The 20,629-nt window shown below is 36.5% G+C and overlaps 1 protein-coding gene across 1 annotated transcript in view; it reads right to left on the bottom strand.

The window, feature by feature from the left end:
- Lrp1b (LDL receptor related protein 1B) overlaps positions 1–20,629 on the bottom strand; it is a 1,445,827-nt gene that overhangs the window by 742,437 nt on the left and 682,761 nt on the right. The window contains 4 exon segments of the mRNA XM_050139953.1: positions 2,971–3,207; positions 7,841–7,984; positions 10,991–11,162; positions 15,349–15,571. Of these exon segments, the coding sequence (XP_049995910.1) occupies positions 2,971–3,207; positions 7,841–7,984; positions 10,991–11,162; positions 15,349–15,571 (776 nt within the window).

Raw genomic sequence — 20,629 nt, 5'->3', positions numbered from 1 at the left:
ACCAGCAGAATGGATTATAAGGAGGACTGAAGGGCAAGGCATCCAGATAATATAGAGTAATGGTTACATCGTCTCAAGGACAACTGTGTGTGTGCGTAAATATATATATATATATTTACACACATATATGTATATATATATATTTATACATATATTTACACACACGTATATATTTACACACATATATATATACATATATAGTGGGCTGAAGAGATGAGATGGCTCAGTGGTTAAGAGCACTTCCTGCTCTTCCAAAAGTCTTGAGTTCAATTCCCAGCACAGCAATCACATGGTTGCTCAGAACTATCTGTAATGAGGAAGAAATGTGATCAGTTCTTCCTTATCAACTCAGACCATGAAATCCAATATGGACAAATTCAACAGAACCACCATATACAGGCTGCCCATGCATGCTTCAGCATTGCCAGGGCATATGTAAATTTCATGTTTATATGTGTGTGTGTGTATACATATATGTGTGTGTATAGACACACACAACTATGGGGATAAAAGAAACAGATTTACATACAGAGATAAGCAGAATATTTCAAGAATCATAGCAGAAAAAAATTTCCAATCTAGTGAAAGAAAACCCATTCAAAAAGAAGAGGCATATAGAAGAGAGCAGAAAAGAAAATGACCATGTCGTATCACAGTTAAAATAGTAACTATACAAAATAAGACAGTGTGTTAGCAGCTTCAAGTGAAAGCATCAAGTCACATCAGAAGACCAATTGATCCTAACAACAGACAGCTCTCCACAGAAGCATTAAAACCAAGTGGGACACAGAAGTGTCTAGCGCAGGTTCTGAAGGTCCACATTTGCCAACAGGCTACAATACACATTAAAAAAACCTGTGGTTTGCCAATATAAGTTTAGGCTTTTTCATGTCAGTATTACATTATAATTAGGGTTTTTACTCTTTGTAAAAGAAAATGTAAAACTTCAACTAAAAAGGGAACTAAGCTGCCTTGTCTTTTGAAGAATATGCCTGTTAAGTATTCACGTCTAAGAGTGCTGCTGCAGAGCTAAGAGAGCTGCTATCAGCTCTGAGGTTAGGAGTTAAGGGATGATCCTGATAGTGCGGTGGTTGTGGTGCCCATCTCTCCCGTTATGTGCAGAGCCATCAGCCTCACTGGTAAGATAGTCATCTCAATTCGGGTTATTGATGGGCACCTCTAGTCAGAGCTCAGAAACAGACACTTTTTGAAAGGAAACCAAGACCCTCTCTATTATATTTTTATTCCTCCTGAAGGATTCTTTTGAAAGCAAAAAATCTCCAACACTCTGCTTGGCTAACAGTGCAAGTTGCTTTCTCAAAATTTGATATCCTATTTCTGAGACCAGTAGCAAGAAGCTTCTGCCAGAGTCAATGCAAGCAAAATGTTTAATAAAACCTCTCGTGAATACAAAAATCGTGGGTGACGTATTTCCTTATTCAGGAAGCTATTTTTAAAATGTGAAATTGCCACATATTTCATTTTGAAACTTCATTCGCCTCTCTTGGAGAGTGAACTTTTTGTCATTGGTAATTTGACTTGAACTATAGCTAAGCTGAGCGAATCATCTTCCTATGAATCTCTGGTTCTGTTTCCTAGACCCATGTAGATATTTCTGGGCTTTCTTGTTCAGTTTGTATGTTCTCTGGTTCCTCGTGCATCCTACCTCTGGATGAGTTTTCTTAAAATATAACTTTACTCACACTTTTTCTTGTATCAGAAATCTTTATCCTTTTATTATTTTATGCAAACCCCTTCACCTTACATTCAAGGGTCTTCATCATATCCATTCTACTTTGCATGTATCTTCTGTTACTATTATCTGCAAATTGAACTGCCAAAATAGGGATCCATTGAGAGTATCCATCCTATTTCTAGAGAATATTTCTCCATAACTTTATGGCTTCATAAATGTTTCCTCTCTGCCATTAACATCTCCTCTTTAAGTTGTACCTCACAAATAGCATGGTATATAAGGAGTCTCTGAGCAAATCCATGTAAGGGTGTCTACCACTTCCTGTAGATGCCCATTGCCTAGGGAGTCTTCCTGAACTCCGTGTTTTTTCTCGGTCAGCTTGGATTTCATTAATCACATAATGAAATACTTTAAATTTTCCATGTGTTTATATCGTCCATCAAGGTAGTCATTTCTGAAAATTGTGTTTAACTTTTAACTCACACAATAGGCTAGAAGCTGTACTTCATAAAGATTCAGTTAATGACTCTTGATTCAGTTATTTCTATTGAAGAACTGTGTAGGCTTTATGGATGAGGAAAATGAGACCCAGAATCATGATAGGAAGTTACTCAATCACATGTTGGTTTAGCATTAAGATATTTTTCTATCTTTAATAATCATATTTCTTTGGCTCCTTCTAAAACTATTTTATACTGGTTTGAGCAGAGTGCATGCATGTGAGGTGTACAAAACACTACATTTGTTACATTTGTGTTGATAAAGTAAGTAGATCTTAATGTTTCTGTAAAGATATTTGCCACTTGAAAAGCACGGCTTTACGACTGCCTTTTAACAGATAGAATAAGAAAGAGTACACAGGAATTTGACGACAATAGGAACGCTGGTGCTTTTATTGAGATGGGCAGTTTTCTAATAAGGACCAATACTACGGAATTCTTTGACACCCTGTTAAACGTGACATTGTACCATGAAGTCTATAACGGCATCACTGTAATTCCCCATTTTGCCTAAAAGTGAACACTATCACTATTTACTTACTGTAGTGTTTAAAATGTAGTAGACAATTCAAGTTTCATTTTCAATGACATATTAGCATACAGAATTGGAAAACTGTAGATATTAGTGTCACCAAGATGATAAAAATTATAAAATACTCTTAAACGAATGAGAAGAATATGGAATCTGCTTAGCACTAGGAAACACACTAGATGTAGCCTTTCAAAGGCCTTTATCTCTGAGCAGCTTGAAGTTAATGTCACAGTGTCACTTACCATCTTTCAGGATGGTTTCTCGCTCTGTGCCATCTATCTTCTGCCGGCCAATTAGAAAACTGGTGGTGTCAGCAAAGTAGATATAATTAGCTTCTGCGTGAAAGTCTAAAGCACGCGGGTTTACCAGATTTTCTATGGGGATCATGCATTCATCAGCTATCTTGGTATTCAGGTCCATCCCTCTAACAATTCCTGGGCGTCCTTTCCCATAAAAGAGGAACAATTCATTCTTTGGCCCTGCAGAAGAAAGATTACAAACATAAACAACCCGTGCTGCCTAATCTTCTTTACACTGCAGAATGCCACTGTTTAATTAACTGGCACAATTAGACTTTTTTAAAATTCAATACTAGAAATTAAACTCTGAAATATGCCAAACGGATCTTGATGCAAGAAGGCCGGCTAATTGCATTACTTTAATTAAACCAGAAATTACTTCACTGAATGGGTTATATTTAGTTAATTATTCTTCTGTCTGTATAGCAAAAACATGACAGATCATTGAATAACTTGTAACTTGTGAAATGGAAATTTATTAAAATATCCGGTACATTTAATTGTATAATTCATTACAATCAAGCGAACGCTTTCTGAAGATACCATCTATTGCACTCATTACATTTGACAGTGCTGAAAACTTCAGGCCAATTAAATCTCTGCAGTATGGAGCTGCCACACACTGACTGTGAGTGCTAACAAAAGAGTCACAGGATATCAGAGAGATTAACATGAACGTTCTTGTGTTCTGCTGTCCAAACAGGTGACTAATGCGTCTAAGAAATGAACTTGTGCCGGCTGATGGCATCAGTTTACTTCCTAGTTTAATTGTAATGTCAGAGACGATGTTGTCTGCCAGGAAATCTGATATGTAACACAGAACTCAACAGAAGCAAACAAATAACACGAATCTCCAAACAAACAGAAATGATCTCCATAGCTACTACAATGCAAAATCAAGGTGGCCTTTCTTATCTTTTTCTTTTTTCTTGTGTTTTCTTTCCTTGTTTTTTTTTTTGTTGTTGTTTGTTTTGTTTTTTGTTTGTTTTTTCCTTTGAAGAAGCATGGGCAATTTAAAAGCAACTATATCACTCACTAAGAAGCATTTCAGCACACACACACCCACACACACCAATTTTCTTGCACATCTCTCAAAGGCTGCACGCCTGCAGGTGACTGCTTGACTTGCAAAGCTGTCAACTCCGACATGTGTTTGCTGCTATTATAAAAGGGGGAAGGAACCTTGCCAATCTCTAACTTTTTGAACTATCTGGGCAGAGTAAGTTTCATCAGCATCCAAGTCTAGTGGACAGTGCTTCAGTACAGAGGAATTACATGAATGCCATCTGCCAGATGCACTCAACACCTACTCCATAAACATCAGAATCTTGGGCTAGTAAATCTTGTGGTTGAGCTTTGGGGTCCTCTTTCCCAACTTCCAGGTCAGGTTCCGGTCATTCAGATGGTTCTTTAACACACACACACACACACACACACACACACACACACACACACGCGCGTGCGCGCGCGCGCGCGAACACACACGAAACCAAGGCGCTAAATTGAATTTAGAATTCCAAGAATTCGGCTATTTGGAAACAACTGAAGCAAAACTGTTTCTACTCCCTCAGACACCCAGCATTTGCAAAAGAAGACAATGGTCCCTGAAGTTCAAAAATCAACTGTGGAAGAAAAGCAGCTAAGCCCACATTCTGTCACCAAACAAGGAAATCCTCTTGCCACTTACATATTCTGAGCTACAAAATCTCCAGCTTGAAGCATGAATCTGCTTTCTCTTGAAATCTGGCATTTGAGTAGTCATTGAGTAAGTACTAAGCCCTAATCCTATGACCAGAATGAGAGATGTCAACTTTCTGGCATTAAATAAAGCCTGCTTAAGCTGTTTGAGCTCCTATAAATTCTCGGCTACCGTTTTTTTTTTCTTACAAAGGCAATTTTTAGATATTGCTGTAGTGTCTATCACAGATTTTTTGTAGATAAACTATGCATCTACCATTAACGGAGGGTTTATTTTTGTTTTGTTGAATATTTTGTCTAGTTGAATTTCAACTTAAACTTTGTAAATTAATTTTATTTTCATTATAATCACTAGCCATCCATGAATTTAACCATATAGTACACTTCACTACTATGTAGTTTCTTCCTCAAATTTAACTTATGTATATATTTCAGAATACATATTTAATTTTTGTTGATACATTGAACAAAATGATGAATTCATAATGTATTTTACTTAAATATACAATGTAGTAGGCCATAGATTCTAGCTCCTAAATTCACAAAAAGCCTGGATTCCTTTCCTTCTTCTAAGTTATATTTATTTAAAAGGAAGATCCATGTTATAAACTTTTTTTCCATTTAATTAACAAATTATTTTCTGTGTTGATTTGCTATGTTAAGAATTATTACATTGTTTCCATTGCTCAGCAGAGAGGTTGCTGAGAAATTTACGTATTTACTTTAGGATTTTATGCTAACAATGAGATGAGATTTTCCTTTTCCTCTATTATTCCTCACCTTTCCTTTGATGTAAGTATAAGGTAAAGTAACTTAATGACTTTGTGCTTCATAATCTCTTGATGTTTTCCTGATTTCAAAAGTATTTCATTCAAAATAATATTTTATATGGTATAAAATTCGTATCAGTTCATTTGAGAGCTTTCCTTTTTGAAATTATAGAATGGTTTTGGACAAATGTGTATATATATATTCATTTATTTTTCAAAAATTACCACCTTTAAATTTAATGATATTTTGTTATGTCATTAAAGTATCTTCAAAAACATTCTTTTTAATTTTAGCATAATACTTCATTGACTAAAAACCATAATCAGGGATCTATCATAGCAGATTTTCATTTACATTTTGAATAAATATGAAAATTTTAATGGGCAATCTTGAACTCTCATTGCTAGGACATGACTGTTTGGGACCTTTAAATTGTAAGAAAGGTATTTATATTTTGTTCAGTCTTATTTTGGGCATTCCTTGATGCTTACTTTACAATTTCTTTGTGTGTGGCAGGGCGTGTGAAATTTAATTAGACAGCTACAAAAGTTGGGTTCTGGTTTTAAGTTCCCAATTCCATTCTACTGTTAAAGTGAGGGCACAGGTTTCTTTCTTTCTTTCCTTCTTTCTTTCTTTCTTTCTTTCTTTCTTCCTTTCTTTCTTTCTTTCTTTCTTTCTTTCTTTCTTTCTTTCCTTCCTTCCTTCCTTCCTTCCTTCCTTCCTTCCTTCCTTCCTTCCTTCCTCCCTCCCTCCCTCCCTCCCTCCCTCCCTCCCTCCTTCCTTCCTTCTTTTCTTTTCTTTCTTTGCTTTTTTATTTTTCAAGGTAGGGTTTCCCTGTAGCTTTGGAGCCTGTCCTGTAACTAGCTTTTGTCAAACGGGCTGACCTCTAACTCACAGAGATCCCCCTGCCTCTGCCTCCTGAGTGCTGTGATTAAAGGAGTTCGCCACCACTGCCTGGCAGGATTAGGTTTCTTTATAGTTTCTGTAGATAAACAGAATAGAAAACTTAAATGCTTTCCCTACAGTGTTCTCCAAGCCATTGGCCCTTGCAAATAACTAAGGTAAGAGACAAGGCATCTCCGCCTGAGTGGGAAGGATGGCCCACAGGATGTCATTCTGGAACTAGCAACCTCATTTCTAGCTTTCTAACCCCCTGGCCTCTACTGAAACGTTCTGTTTTTTTATATTAACCTTTCCCTCTGTGGATTGCTGTTGCCCTGGCCTTTGATAGTGCCAGATGTCTGACTTTCTGCTGGAGGGAGCTCATTGAGTTTGAAAGATCAAAACTCAGTTTTTGTTGAAGCTATTTTTATTTATCATAGTTAGAATTGTTTGTGGTGATTTTTGCACCAAAAGGATATATTCTATAAAAGTTCTCTTAAATGCAGCTCTAAACTGAGGTTTTCCCATAAAGGTACTTACATACATTGCATGTATACATGGATGTGATTACACATTTTCATGACATACTATCACTTCCCAAGAGCAACAGTCGATTTATTTATGTTATACAGTTGTGCAGACACATTCAACTTCTCTGATCTGCAGGCCTTAAATCCAGAAAATAAATTATTATCCAGATAGGCTCAGGAACATGAGACCAGATATCTTTATGTTTCCACAGTTTAACTCAAAGCCAGAAACACAAATTAAACATGTATTTTGTTTATTTCTTTTCTTTTTAAAAAAAATCTTAAAAGCTTGTTCAAAAATAATCATGAAAATACCATGCCAAATCTCAAAAATTAAACAAAAAATTTCTAACAACTTATAACAAAGGGAGAGTTTCTGATAAGTCGTTCACAGAATTGATACGTGTTTGACATTGCTAATGAAACACGAAATAATGTAGCAAACTTCAGACCCATTGCTGCTGTGCAAAGCTGTGCATTGGTGCTGCCTTGCTGTATCCAGTGGTACTGCATTGTTGTATGTGCTCTTCAGTCAAACAAGACACCTATTAGGAAGATCATTTGAGTTTACATAGGAGAAAAATATAGTCAACCTTGGGTAGAGTTCCTTGATTTCATGAACCACATTCAGGAAATTAAAAATTAAAAAAGATTTTTTCCCCTTAAAATCTTCTCTGATGGATCCCTAAGGTGAGCAAGTTTGCTAACCCTTTAGCTTAAAGAGCTGCCCTTTTTATTGCCTCAAGGAAAGGTAAATCCTGACTCTGAGATGGGAAAATGTATAGCATGCACTTGCTGGTAAATATCACTGTAAGACTGTAAGTCACTTGTTCTTCTTACTGATGGGGATGATGCTAATTAAAAAAAAAAAAAGCAAAACACCCACAACTCTCCAGAAGTGGTGCCTGCTGGCGAAATGTGTAGTAACATACTTTTGCATGACTTGCCGTCACTCCCCAAGTTGAAGCCAGTCCTGCAGCGACAGGTCCGTGACTTATAACTGCTGCTGAACAGACAGATGTGTGAACAGCCCCCTGGCAGTCCATATGCATCCAGTTCACAGGCATGGCTTCTGACTGCAACAGAGAGAACACCAGACAAGTCAATTATGTGTAAACTTTACAGTGTAAGGACGTGGAATCTTAGCAAAATGTTGCATACCCCACTGTGGAGTACTATAATAACATGGAGGGGGGGATTAAACCCCAGAGAAGAGGGAGGGAGATTGACAGAATCTTCTTGGGTTACAATAAAAAAAAATCAAAGAAATATTAATTTACTGTGTTCATAAATATGCAAATAAAATTAACATTTTTGTTTGTTTTGGAGCCAAGTTTTGTGTGCTTATTTAAATGTCATTAAAAAAGAAAGAAAGAAAAACATAAAAAAAAATGGCAGAAAAAAAGTCCCAGTGTAGGGATTTGAGCAAAGTTACCCTTCATCAGCATATGGGCAGTCACACTGGGAGAGACATCATCTGAGCTGATGAGAAATGCTAAGTCACAACAAATGTTTTCAATATTTGAGACCACAAGAAAATTATGGTGTGAAAATGTGTTTTATTAATATTTAGAATTAGGGAGGAACAAAATGGAAATAGGACCATGAAAATAAGAAAGATCATGGCCAAAGAGAAGTAATACTGTCACTGTGTCCCTAAGAGTCTGGCTAGTATTAAAACTAAGTTTTTGCTCAACTCTTAGTTAAAAGAGAGGTGAATATCATGACTAATTTATTTTATAGCCAAACTAGTTTACTTTAAAAAAATACTTTCTTCTTTCTGTATCCATCATTTTTCTAAGAGAAAAAAAAATGAGTGAAAAGCTCTTTCAGTGAATGTTTTATTGCTGTGTAATGTCTTAAGGCTTCTAAAGTAGCTTAGGTAACATGAAAAAAAAAGTAGCTTAGGTAATAAACACATTCTGTTATCATCATCAATTCCCTTTTTCCTTTTTATTACTACTTTTTCTTTCTTTATTACCTATCAGTATGCAAATGGTCCAGTATTTATGCAACTTGGAAAAGAAACAACTTCTCATTGCACTGATTCACCTAAGGTGCATGGTTTTCCATGGTCATTGCTCATTTTCTGCATTTCCATGTCCTTCTGTCTCCTTCAAACCAACTTTAGTCATATATCATCATCAAAATGTCACTGTCAGAAGTCAATAAGCTTCATGCTGTCAAGACCAAAAGCCATTTGGAATTTCTGAACTGCTTCTTGGCGTCATCATTTGGCTTCTCTGTTCTTGACTTACTGGTGATATGTTCCAGTGTCATTATTTGAAACGCCTCTTCACATCAGCTTACTTCCCTGATGTTCACAGCTATTCCATGGTGGTACATAACGCCTCTCTGTCAATCTCTCCAACTGCTATACCCATCCCGGTCTTCTCCTCCAAACTAAATACATAATCTTGTATATGCATGTATCTCTCTAAATCTACGTTAAAGTTTATATTAGACAGCTGAAATAACCCATAAGACGGACCTCAGTCTTTTCTAAATCGTTTTGTTTCTCATTCTTACAATTTATGCTGTTTCAATGTTTTTGCAACACCTCTGCCTTCATTCTTGACTCTTTATCTTTTATATCCCATCCAATATATGTTTATAAAGATCCTGACTTCTGTTTACTTCTGTTTACTTAACTACTACTCTCTTGGAACAATCCATCATCTTTTCTAATCATCTACCTCTCCCCAGGACAGTCTGGCATCAATCCCATACATCTATGGAAATTTCATAAACGTTATTACAAAACTCTGCTGAATGATTTTTTATAATACCTACTTCATGAAAGAGAAAAAATAAAGAACTTTATGATAATCTACAAGTTCCTACATGTTACGTAATCTATGATTTCTCTAATTTTTTTTTCCCGTTCCTGTCTGTAGTCACTCTGTTTCAGACATATAAGCCCGTGGATGCTTCAGAGGAGTTTAGGTTTGTTCTGCCCTCATGGCTTTGAACTTACTCATCTCTCCCTGCTCACTGCTCACTCCAGAGATCACCAGACTTCTCATATTCAATTTCTTGAAGATTTTATTCCATGTCATCTTTCTAGTTAGACCTCTTTGACAAAAAAATGCCTAATCCCCATGCCTGATTCTTTAAATCTTCCCTATCTTTTTTTCTCTTTGATAGTAGTTACTATTTCTAATGAAATAAATAATTTACTTATTCATTTTGTATTATATTGTCTCCAATATGACTTAAGTTCCATAAAGCAAAAGCTACTTTGTGTTTAGTTGAGTAGTATAGTCCCAGCATGTAGAATAAATCTTGGTACATAGTAATGGTCCATGAATAATTGGCAAATACAGACAGCTACAGAATTCTAATAAAGTTGTCTTCAAACTTCAAAACTGAATTTGTTACAAATCTGTTTGTGACAGTGCACTTCCTCGGATAGATGCACATTAATATTTAATATTTTTAGATCAGTTTTAATTTGAAATATCTTTATAGAGAGATGACGGTAATTTTGGGTGGTGATATTCTACTTTCAAGTAACTTTGTATTTTAACTGGGCCTAAACTGGGCTTCTGATGAGCATTATTAACCTACTATAAAAATCATTATATTGTGTTTTTTCAAAAATATTTAACACTACTGCAGTTCACTTTAATTGTTTTTTTTAATGGGCATTTAAAAAAAACATAAAGCAATTGGGATATTAAACCAGGAGAACCAGAACTACCATTGGTGGACACGAGGCAAGTGCCATAGCAAATAACCTGGTTCGAAATTTGCCTTCAATAAAATGGCAGAAAAGTTCAGAAATAAGCCTGAGCATCCGAGCTCCCTGTCTACATACATCACGTCGGAAAGTTGTTTGCTGGGGCTAAATCGAACCATCATTTCAACCCCGTGGTTGGAGAAACTATTTGATAGGAGCTGAGTAGTTTGTCATTTAGACTTGAGAAGTGATCTCTATTCTATTCTATCAAGCAGGCACGTACATTTTTGCTGTCAAAAAAGAATTTATGATATCCTCTGTAACACCACACAGAAGCCCAAGGACTATGTTCCCACTGAAGCTGCTGTTAGGGAGGCCGTTAAGGAGCCCCGTGGCTTACCTGTTGGCTGAGTTCTTTTTTGATAGGTTCGGATTCCTCGAGCGCTTTGCATTTTAATTATTGGGTGAATATCAGTGCCATTGAATCTGTTTATTCGTATGATGTTGAAGTTATCGAAACTGGTTGCATATAAATAATCTTCAAATACAGTTATGCCATAGAGATGCTTAACCTGGAAAGAGCACCAAATATAGTTAGAACTTTTAATTCTACTTCTTCTAACATGAAAGAAAAAATACAATTACAAGTATGAAGAATGTCCAGAGTCAGATGGATATTATCATTTATTTTCTATTTTCCTTCAAAGAAACATTCCAATAATTTCTACTCTTTTTAGTGAAAGAGAAGATACAGTAGTGGGTAAAATAGTTTTATATGCATGGGAAATAATTATATTCATGTTTCATCAGGAATATATGCTTTATAGTTTCTGTCCAAGACTAGTAAAAACCAGACCTTTAAATGCATTAACTAATATGCTGTGTCAGAATTAATATAATTTGAGACATTTTAGAGGCTACTTGCTCATACAGATATGTAGGCACTGCAGAATCATAGCTATGCCCTAACGATCTATGAAGGAAAACAACTTGGAATATTTGTTTCATATGTTCAAAGTCAAATTCTTGTCTTAAGTTATATTAAAATAATATTTATGCTGTGTGGAGAAGAGTACAGAAAGAAATCACATATGTGCAAAATGGTGAATAAAATTTGAGTATTTCATTCAAAAATGTCATGATTTCTAAAATTTATTCATACTGGCAAGTAGAATGCAATTATGATGCTTATGGATATGCATACTATTAGAATAGTAACTTCTCTCTCTTTTGACAAATATTTGCATCTTTAGATGCAAACTGAGTGTTTGAAGTTTATAGAAAGTAGAGTAGAAAGAAGACTGATCATTTGTTTTCTGAACTGCTGGGAGTGGAGCCTAGTGGTTTTATTCAATTATACATAATTTGAAAAGGTTCTGGTCTGGATATCTGGAGTAATTACTGGCTGTTATAGGAAATTTTATGAGAGTCACTGGCCACTGTTCTTAGAGACCACACGAGGCTATATTAAAACACAAGCATCTGCAGCTGAGGATGTGTTTGTGAAACCACACTTAAAAATTTGTAAAAACATCCTTAACAAGAATACCCGGCCACAGTTCTAGTCTGTCTGAGTCATTGTCATTCCCTGGTCCTTTTGTGGGGTGTCAGGAAAAGAAAACTGACTTTGGTCTTGTTTCAAGATCATCTGTTTCTTCTTGTCTAGTGTAGACATGAGTGGCAAGAATCAGTGTAAAGGATTGTTGCATGTTAAAGCCCTCAGATAATATTCCATTGTTATTGTCAGTATGTGTACAGATTTAGGCAGTGAAGGAGGGGACATGTGCACTTACCAGTATCTCTTTTTACGGAGATGATATCATAGCCACCACATATAGCAATGGCCTAGTATTGATTCAGTCAATGCTTTTTCTAACATTTGAAGATATGAACAAGCTGTGCTCCTTGATTTGGTCAGTGTGTGAGGCCCTACTCATGCTGTGTCTCACTATGACTCTAATATATATATATATGATGTCAGTTCATATCCTATAAAGAAAACCCTTACTATATAAGAGACAATTAGCCAAAGTAGAAAATTCGTTCACCTGGCAAAAACTATGTTTTATTCATCAGCTCTTTACTTCTTTTTATATAAATGTCTCTCCATATTTTAAAACTTTTAAAGACTATTTCTACATCAAATTGCTTGCTGACAGACTTAGCATATGTTTAGGGAGCCAGAAACACAGGCATTAGAAACAAGAGAAAAGGATAAGTAAATATTTGATGGCTGGGGGTATAGCTCAACTGGTAAAGCAATTGCTTTACTAATTCCTATGTTTACAGAAAGCATTGAGTTCCATTCTAAGTTCTCACACAAAACTAGTTAGGTGTAGCATGACTTTGTAATCCTAGAACTAGCTTTGCAATCTAGGAGGATTTATATACTCTACCTAACCAATCTAGATGAACTAAAGATATTCAAGACAACCAGAGCACCCGTCTGAAAAGAAAAAGAAAAAAGAAGGAACAAAAGAAAAAAAAAAAAAAAACATAGTGGATGGCACCTGAGGAAGGACACCTAAAAATAACATCTGGCCCCCATAAATGTACACTTGTAAGCGTCCTGAGTCCCCATACACAGGATATGGAGATTTCATAGCATTAAAAAAGACCTGCTGCATGATCACGAGGACCAGAGTTTAAATCACAACACTATTCTATTAGCTAGAAGTCCTGCAGAGACTTGAGCTCTGAGAGACCCGGCTTCCATTGTAGTGCTGCACTCATAAGAACACGTGTGCACACACTACACAAACAAATAAAGAAAACAACAATAATAATGAGAGGGTAAAGATGAGAGTGGACATTTACAAGCCTTTTTAACATTTCTAAAGAGTTATTTTCATTTTATTTTAACATATGCATGTATGTGTATTTCTTTTTTTTTTTTTTTTTTTTTTTTTTTTTTCGAGACAGGGTTTCTCTGTGGTTTTGGAGCCTGTCCTGGAACTAGCTCTTGTAGACCAGGCTGGTCTCGAACTCACCGAGATCTGTCTGCCTCTGCCTCCCAAGTGCTGGGATAAAAGGCGTGCGCCACCACCGCCCGGCTTGTATGTGTATTTCTATGTGTGGATTTGTGCATATGTAAGTGTAATGTCCACAGAGCTCAGAAGACAGTGTCAGACTTCTAAACTTAGTTGTGTGCAATATAAGTGGGTGCTGGGAACTGAACTTCGGTCCTTTGTAATAGCAGTACATACTCTTAACCACGAAGCCATCTATCTCTACAGGCTCTTAAAAGACTTTCCAAATAATTAGGAGGAAAATCATTTGAATCCTCCATTCAATGTTTAATTTTTAATGACAAATAAAATAAAGTCTCTCATAACCATCTTAGAAATTAGTACACAGAAGGGAATAACCAAGGCCTGCCGATGACACTGAACTTTTTAGGACAGGTGAAGTTATGAGGGAAAAAATTGTCCCAACATTGGATAGTTTATATAAATAACCATGTAAAGCTTTTCATGTATCAAAAATAATTAACTGCATTATAAAGGTGATGAGGGACAAAGCACTGTAAAGGTTTCACAGAACATGCCTATCTTATACTATATCAGAAATTCATCTATTAAATCTATTAATTCACTGTAGACCTCACAAAAGATTGATAGAAGAGACAGATAAATATGGGGGAGAAACATTACTGGAAAAGGCATACTTCAACTAAGCTTTTGACAGGCATTTATGGAGCATTGTCTAAAAAAAAAGAAACAAACAAACAAGCAAACAAACAAAAAATAACACAAAAATGCACAGACAAGAACATTGATCTTTGAAATTTCACAAAATTCTCATTTAGGAAGCACACAAATGAATCAGTGGGCAAAATTAAGTCTAACACTATTAGAATAATTAGGGTATTTTTGTGAGCACACGTTTGCTTTTGCTAGCAAACTATTTTTAATGTCTCATGGGACAGATGGCGGTGCAGCTCCATATGAATAAACGGCTTGAATTAGTTTTCAGAAAGTAGGTCATGACATTTGTCCCATTCCAGGGAGTCTCTCTCTCTCTCTTGTGAATACAGCACTTTTGCATTCATGGCGTTGCTTATGTTTCTTTGCCTTCAACAGGGAAGCAAAGAAGCAAGAGGCATCTAGTGTCATGATTTAGATGGCTGCTGAGCTTAACTGCCAACTGGGTTACATCCAGGTTCAACTAAAAGCACACACATGAGGGATTTTCTTGATTGGCTCATTTGAGATCAGACTATCTGCCCTAAATCTAGTTCATCTGAGGTGAGAACAGCCACCCTAAAATTTTCTCTGGTGGCAGTTCAAATTAAAGGGCATGGCTTTGGAAGGCGAGGTCACCAATACTGTTGCTGAGGCATCCCTTTGCTGATGTTAAAACACAGCTCTTAGGGATTCCAGCCTAGAGTGGCAACTTGCAGCTCTTGATGAACCCTGCAGGTCATCCAGTCTCTACTGGATTTTATGCCTTTCCATCAGGAAACAACCATTGTTATATTAACCAGACCACGGATCCAATCAAGACTCTAAGCCACGCTAATAAATTCCCCCCCCCCACACACAATCCACTATATTCCCTTAGAAGAACCTGATAAATTCAACAGACATATCCTAGTATTACTGTGACTAAAACATCCTCCCAAATAAAATATGCATCTAAGGTTTGTGAGCCAATACATCTTATCTGTAAAGAATGCTACAAATTTCGATCTTTAGAAGAGTTATCATATATTCAGTTTATTATGGTAGCTGCAATTTCTAACAAAATTATACTTACCTGTCTACCTTGTACAAGAGTATGCCTGTTTTTTCCTTGGTAGTCTACTACTCCCACATAGTCCAAGTAGAGATCTACCCAATAAACCAATCTGTTGACGAGGTCCAGTGCCAGGGCAGCTGGCTGTTCTGCCTTTGAGTAAACTATCCTTGTTCTGTTCATCCCGTCCAGGTCACATCTCTCCACTTTCGGAACATCCCCAGAGTCAGTAAAGAAAAGTTTTCTGTTGAAAGACAAATAAATGTTAACATGAAGAGAGAGGAATCAGATTTGATAGAGCCATCTGTAAAAAGCAGAACTTTCCTACTAATTTATTTCAGTAGTTACATCTGCTTGCTTCCCATAACCATTTCCATATAATATCAGTCATAAACAGAGGAATCTGCTAATGAATATTGCAGGGCATAAGGGAGCAGGTTAAGCAACAACTATAAAATTTCCTCAAAGCCAATGGCTGTGGTGGCTTTATTTTTGCATCAGCGGAGGTTCTTTAAGCTTCATATAGCCGGTGCATCATCCCATTAAGGACAAGGTACTGAAGCAAGCCAAGTCATCAGGCCAGGGCCTGTGAGCCACCAGACATTATATGCAACCTGATTTTCAAATGGCTGGTAATATTTGTTTCCTATAAAACCTATTCTGTGGAGTTCTGCAACGTTGTGAGGCACAGAGAATGGCAAACCAGGAATGAATGAAGCAGTGAAAATGTCGGCTTGCTGTCTCTAGCACTGGAAATAAAACATAAATAACGTGACCTGCAGGCCTATTCCTCATGCTTCCCAACTAAGGGACTTACATGAAGGAAATGAAGGATACTCCTCTATTTCTCTTAATGCATTTTGAAGAAAATGCTGAAACAAAATGCTCACTTCTGGGACAAGAAATCGTTTCAAGCAGTTCTGAGACTGCCAAAGATTTAAATGCACCTGGAACACTTGAGTGTTTAATATTTGATTAGTATTCACAATGTTTAGTAAACACAAATCAATTTCAATTACCCTGACAATAGTTAACAAGATTTCCACTCATGAGACTTAATTGCATTTGTAAAGAGAAGACCATCTTGCCTTGACTTAAATATAATCTCAAGAATAATCTAATTTACAGTGACTGTGCAATATGAAGATTGCCTGGAGTACAGAATATTGGATTTTACAAACTTGGAGAATTAGTTTTTAGTTACTTTTTTCAACAATCCTGAATTATCTAACACAATGGAGTATCTTCCAAGCTAAAAAATAGTATTTAAACTGTAATTTTAGATAAGTTCTTTCTGCATAGAAGGCTTTTAAACATTAATGTGTAGTGTTTTGTATTGATGGGATAAAATTTCTTTATGAGTTTTTGAAAGATCATAGTATCTAAGCAAGTTAAATATTTCAAGTGACAGTGCAGACAGAGAGTTTTCTATTTTGGCAAAGAACAAATAAAAAGGCATGACTTTATTCTAGTGCTAGCCTTTTCTCTCCCTCTGTATTTCCCTCTCTGTTCCCTTCACTCTTCCGATGGCTCCACCTTCCTCAGTCTTAACCAATTTGATTATAGCTCACTCTAGATGAACTACAAGTAGTACTTTTCTTCTTTGATAGAAAACACACTAAGGAAATACATAAGGAGTCCCATCCTCAGGTATGTTCTAAGCAGAAGAGTGTCTGCAATTATTATAAGAGGTCTCTCCAGGACATAAAGCTTCTTGTTCTCTGCTTCCCATTTCAAATGAGTTTAGTTCTCATAAGTAAAGAGAATGTGTAGGTATTGAGGGCTGCAGAAGCTGGCACAACTTGAACTGCGTGATACCGAGAGACTGTATAGGTATGAAGCTAAGCAACATTGCCCAATAGTTAAGACACAAGAGTACTGGAGGCAGGTTCACTTGGTGCTCTTTCATGGGGCCTGAATTCAATTCTCAGAATTCACAACACAGTTTAGAACACCACTTCTGTGAGGTCTGATGGCATCTTCCAACTTCCAGAGATGATATGTATGTAGGAAACCCCCCCCCACACACATATACACACATCTATACATACATACATACACACAGAGAGAGACATTTAGATTATATATAATATAAAACACATGGAAAACTAAACAAACTAAGCAACAAAAAGGGCAAAGACTGGTCTGGAAATAAAGACTTATCTGAAGCCTTGAGTTGGTTTCATTGGATCACATCCAGAAGGAACAAAGAGATCAGAGTAAGGATAAGAACCCTGGTGGCCTACTCTTGTAAAAATAGGCAGGAGAAAAGAAAACAGAGGAGTTCAGAGGTCAGAAGATATATGAGGTCAGAGCAAACAGAGATCCATAGGTGTCTGAAACATTTCAGGAAGAAGGATTAGAATGGTTGACATGTCTAACTTCACAAATAATATAAAGGTATTCTTCAAAAGGAAGCCATTGAATTTGATATAAGTAAGGTTGGTACTTCTAAGGAACAATAATCTATTGGTTTAGATTATTATTGAATTAGATTATAATGGAAAATACACAAATAATTCTTCTACACATTTTTCAGTGATATTAAGCTATAGCTTCAGGGATAAAACAAATGACTTATAGATATGTTCAACATCGTAATAATTCTGGTTATAGAAACTCTAGAATACTCTATGTATGTGTGTGTGCATGTGCATATTGGTGTGTGTAATTTATTATTCATAACATTATTTATAACATATATATACTACATACATATAACTTATTATATATTTATGTGTGTGATTTACTAAATTTTACTGTTTCAGTGTAAATGCAAAGTAAAGAAAACAGAAGACTTTTGGATGTATAAAATAGAGCGGAACCAGAAGAGAGTTAAGGTTATCCTCTGCTACACAGCACATTTTGGCTCAACTAGGGCTACATGAGAAACTATTTTAACTGAAATAAATATCTATAATTATTGGAAAATGAAAGCTAAACTGTTCTATAGACTGAAAATCATTTTTCATTCTTAAGTCTCCTTGATTCTTAACCAGAGTAATTACTATTACACTATCCACATTATTCTATTATCTTCAGACATTATGATATAGAAGTAACATTATTTCCATTTAGAGATTAAAGATGTTCAGTGTGCATAATTTGCCATGGTAAGAAACACAGAATTAACCCCATGCCATTTTTTGGTCTTATTATTTTGAAGGAATTTCAAAGTTATACAAAAGATTTATTTATAGCAGAACATACTGTGGTCTACATTTAAATTTACCATTTTTTCAAAATTGATGCCCTCACTGTATGTTCTGGACTCTGAAACATTGGAGAGTATGACACACAGACATCATAACCTTTTCCAGCTAATACTTCTCTTCAAACCTCTTGAGAACAAGTGCTTGGTCTCGTAACCACAATGCCCCTGCCATAGACAATATTTCAAACAGCAGATGTTATACAACTTTTTTTCAAGTTTTTACCACTAACTACTAGTTTTTGGTTGGCTTGTTGGCTTTGTATGATAGGGTCTCACCCTGTCACCCAGGTCTCTGTTGAGATAGTAGGTAATTCTCCCGAATGTTGGCATTACACCAGTTTTCCCCCGTGTATGCCTCACAAATGTTCTTCGTGGTGTTCAGAATGTAGGCCAGCACGGTTCCTTCTCTCAGTCCTCCTTTGAACCTGTTTATCAACCAGGCTTTTCTTTCCTGTTTCAGTGAGCATTTCTAAGCAGCAGAGAGTTAGTTGCTTTGAATATTTGAATTTGGAGTTGCCTGATTTTTCTACTAATTAGATTAAGGTAGGCAGTTTAATCTGAAATTTGATAGTTTTGTCCATTGTTATTGTTGTCTTTTGGATTAAGAACAAGAGGACAGCCTACAACCTACTCCAGGAGTTTTACAAAAAGTAAATAGAAATGAGATTTGGGATTCAGTTTTATCTGGTTTTATTTTTTTAATGTTTGTCTGAGCACTTAAGTGCTTTATTAAAAGATTTTACTTTTAATTATGTGTGCATATGTGTGTCGGCTAGTGGAAATGAGTGCAGTAACCCTAAGGCCAGGTGGGGATGTTGGGTCCCCTACAGCTGGAGTGACAGGCCATTATGAGTAGGTGGGAACGAAACTCTCCTCCTCTGTAAAGACAGTTGGCATTCTGAAATGCTGATGGATTTCTCCATCCCTAAATAGCTAACTCTTTATTTTCAGAGTCCACAGTCTTTCATTCACAGATCCTTTCCAGTCTCCCTCCTCTGCAGTCCCCATACAGCGCAGACAGATCTGTACAGAAATCACCCGTTGTTTTATACAGTGTTCTTAATCTGCGGGTCATGACCCCCTATGACCATCAGAAAACACAGGTATCTACATTATGATTTTTAGCACGAGCAACAATACAGCTACGCAGTAACAACAGAAATAATTTTATAGTTGGGAGTTGATGTGGGAGTGTCTTTACCACAACCTGAGGAACTCAATTAGAGTCTCAGCATCCGGAAGGTTGAGAACCATTGGTTTACTGCTTCATGGAGACCAGCCCTGTCCTGCTCTGTACCCTTCCCACTCTCTAAGAACTGCTCCACCTTTGTCTCCCTGTCCCCATATTTGTGCTAGCAACTCTTTCTCCATAGAATTACATACCTCAAACAGAGGACTCTTTCAGTGTGCTACATTTAATTTGAATTTCCTTCTAGATTTTTGTTTGCACTATCATCAAATCTCAGACTAAAAGAAGGCAATAGTTTAAGTTTAATCTCTGTTTCTAAGATATTTAACTGAGAATACACTAAAGAAAGGGATGCTTTGGGCGACTTTCAGCTACTCATCGAGTTCATAGTTCTTACATCGCTAACTCTCTAGTAAAGAGGAGTTAATTATTTCAGATTCATTAACACATCTCTTACAGTGAGGAATATAACTCTAATATTTTACTGACTGTATATGTGGTCTTGCTTTACGATAGATGTGTACATTTTGCTTCTAAGGAAGGTAGCCGGAAACTCTGAAAATCATTGGTAAGCTTCCCCAACACAGATAAAAAGTTCCCGAGGTCCTGCTGTAGGCAGTGATAGAGTTTTGTGGGACTTCAATCATCCCTAAATTTTAAAGCAAAACATGGTCACACATGCACGTTAAAACAAGTTTTTCTTGGGACCTTGGGAGCTCAGTCCAGTGCTCCAGTGTGGGTCTCTGTCTCTATCTTTATCCATCACCAGATGAAGGTTCTATGGTGATATGAAAGATATTCGTCAGTATTGCTATAGGATAGGGTCAGTTCAGGTTCCCTATCCTCAGCTTCCCAAGGGACTAACTGGGGACATCGCCTTGGGCTCCTGGGAGCCACTC

This window comes from Alexandromys fortis, unplaced genomic scaffold (genome assembly GCF_014885135.2).
Source record: "Alexandromys fortis isolate MF-2015 unplaced genomic scaffold, M_Fortis_MF-2015_v1.1 scaffold_33, whole genome shotgun sequence".
Lineage (NCBI taxonomy): Eukaryota > Metazoa > Chordata > Mammalia > Rodentia > Cricetidae > Alexandromys > Alexandromys fortis.
The sequence above is the reverse complement of the archived record's forward strand: the minus strand, read 5'-3'. Positions and strand labels throughout refer to the sequence as shown.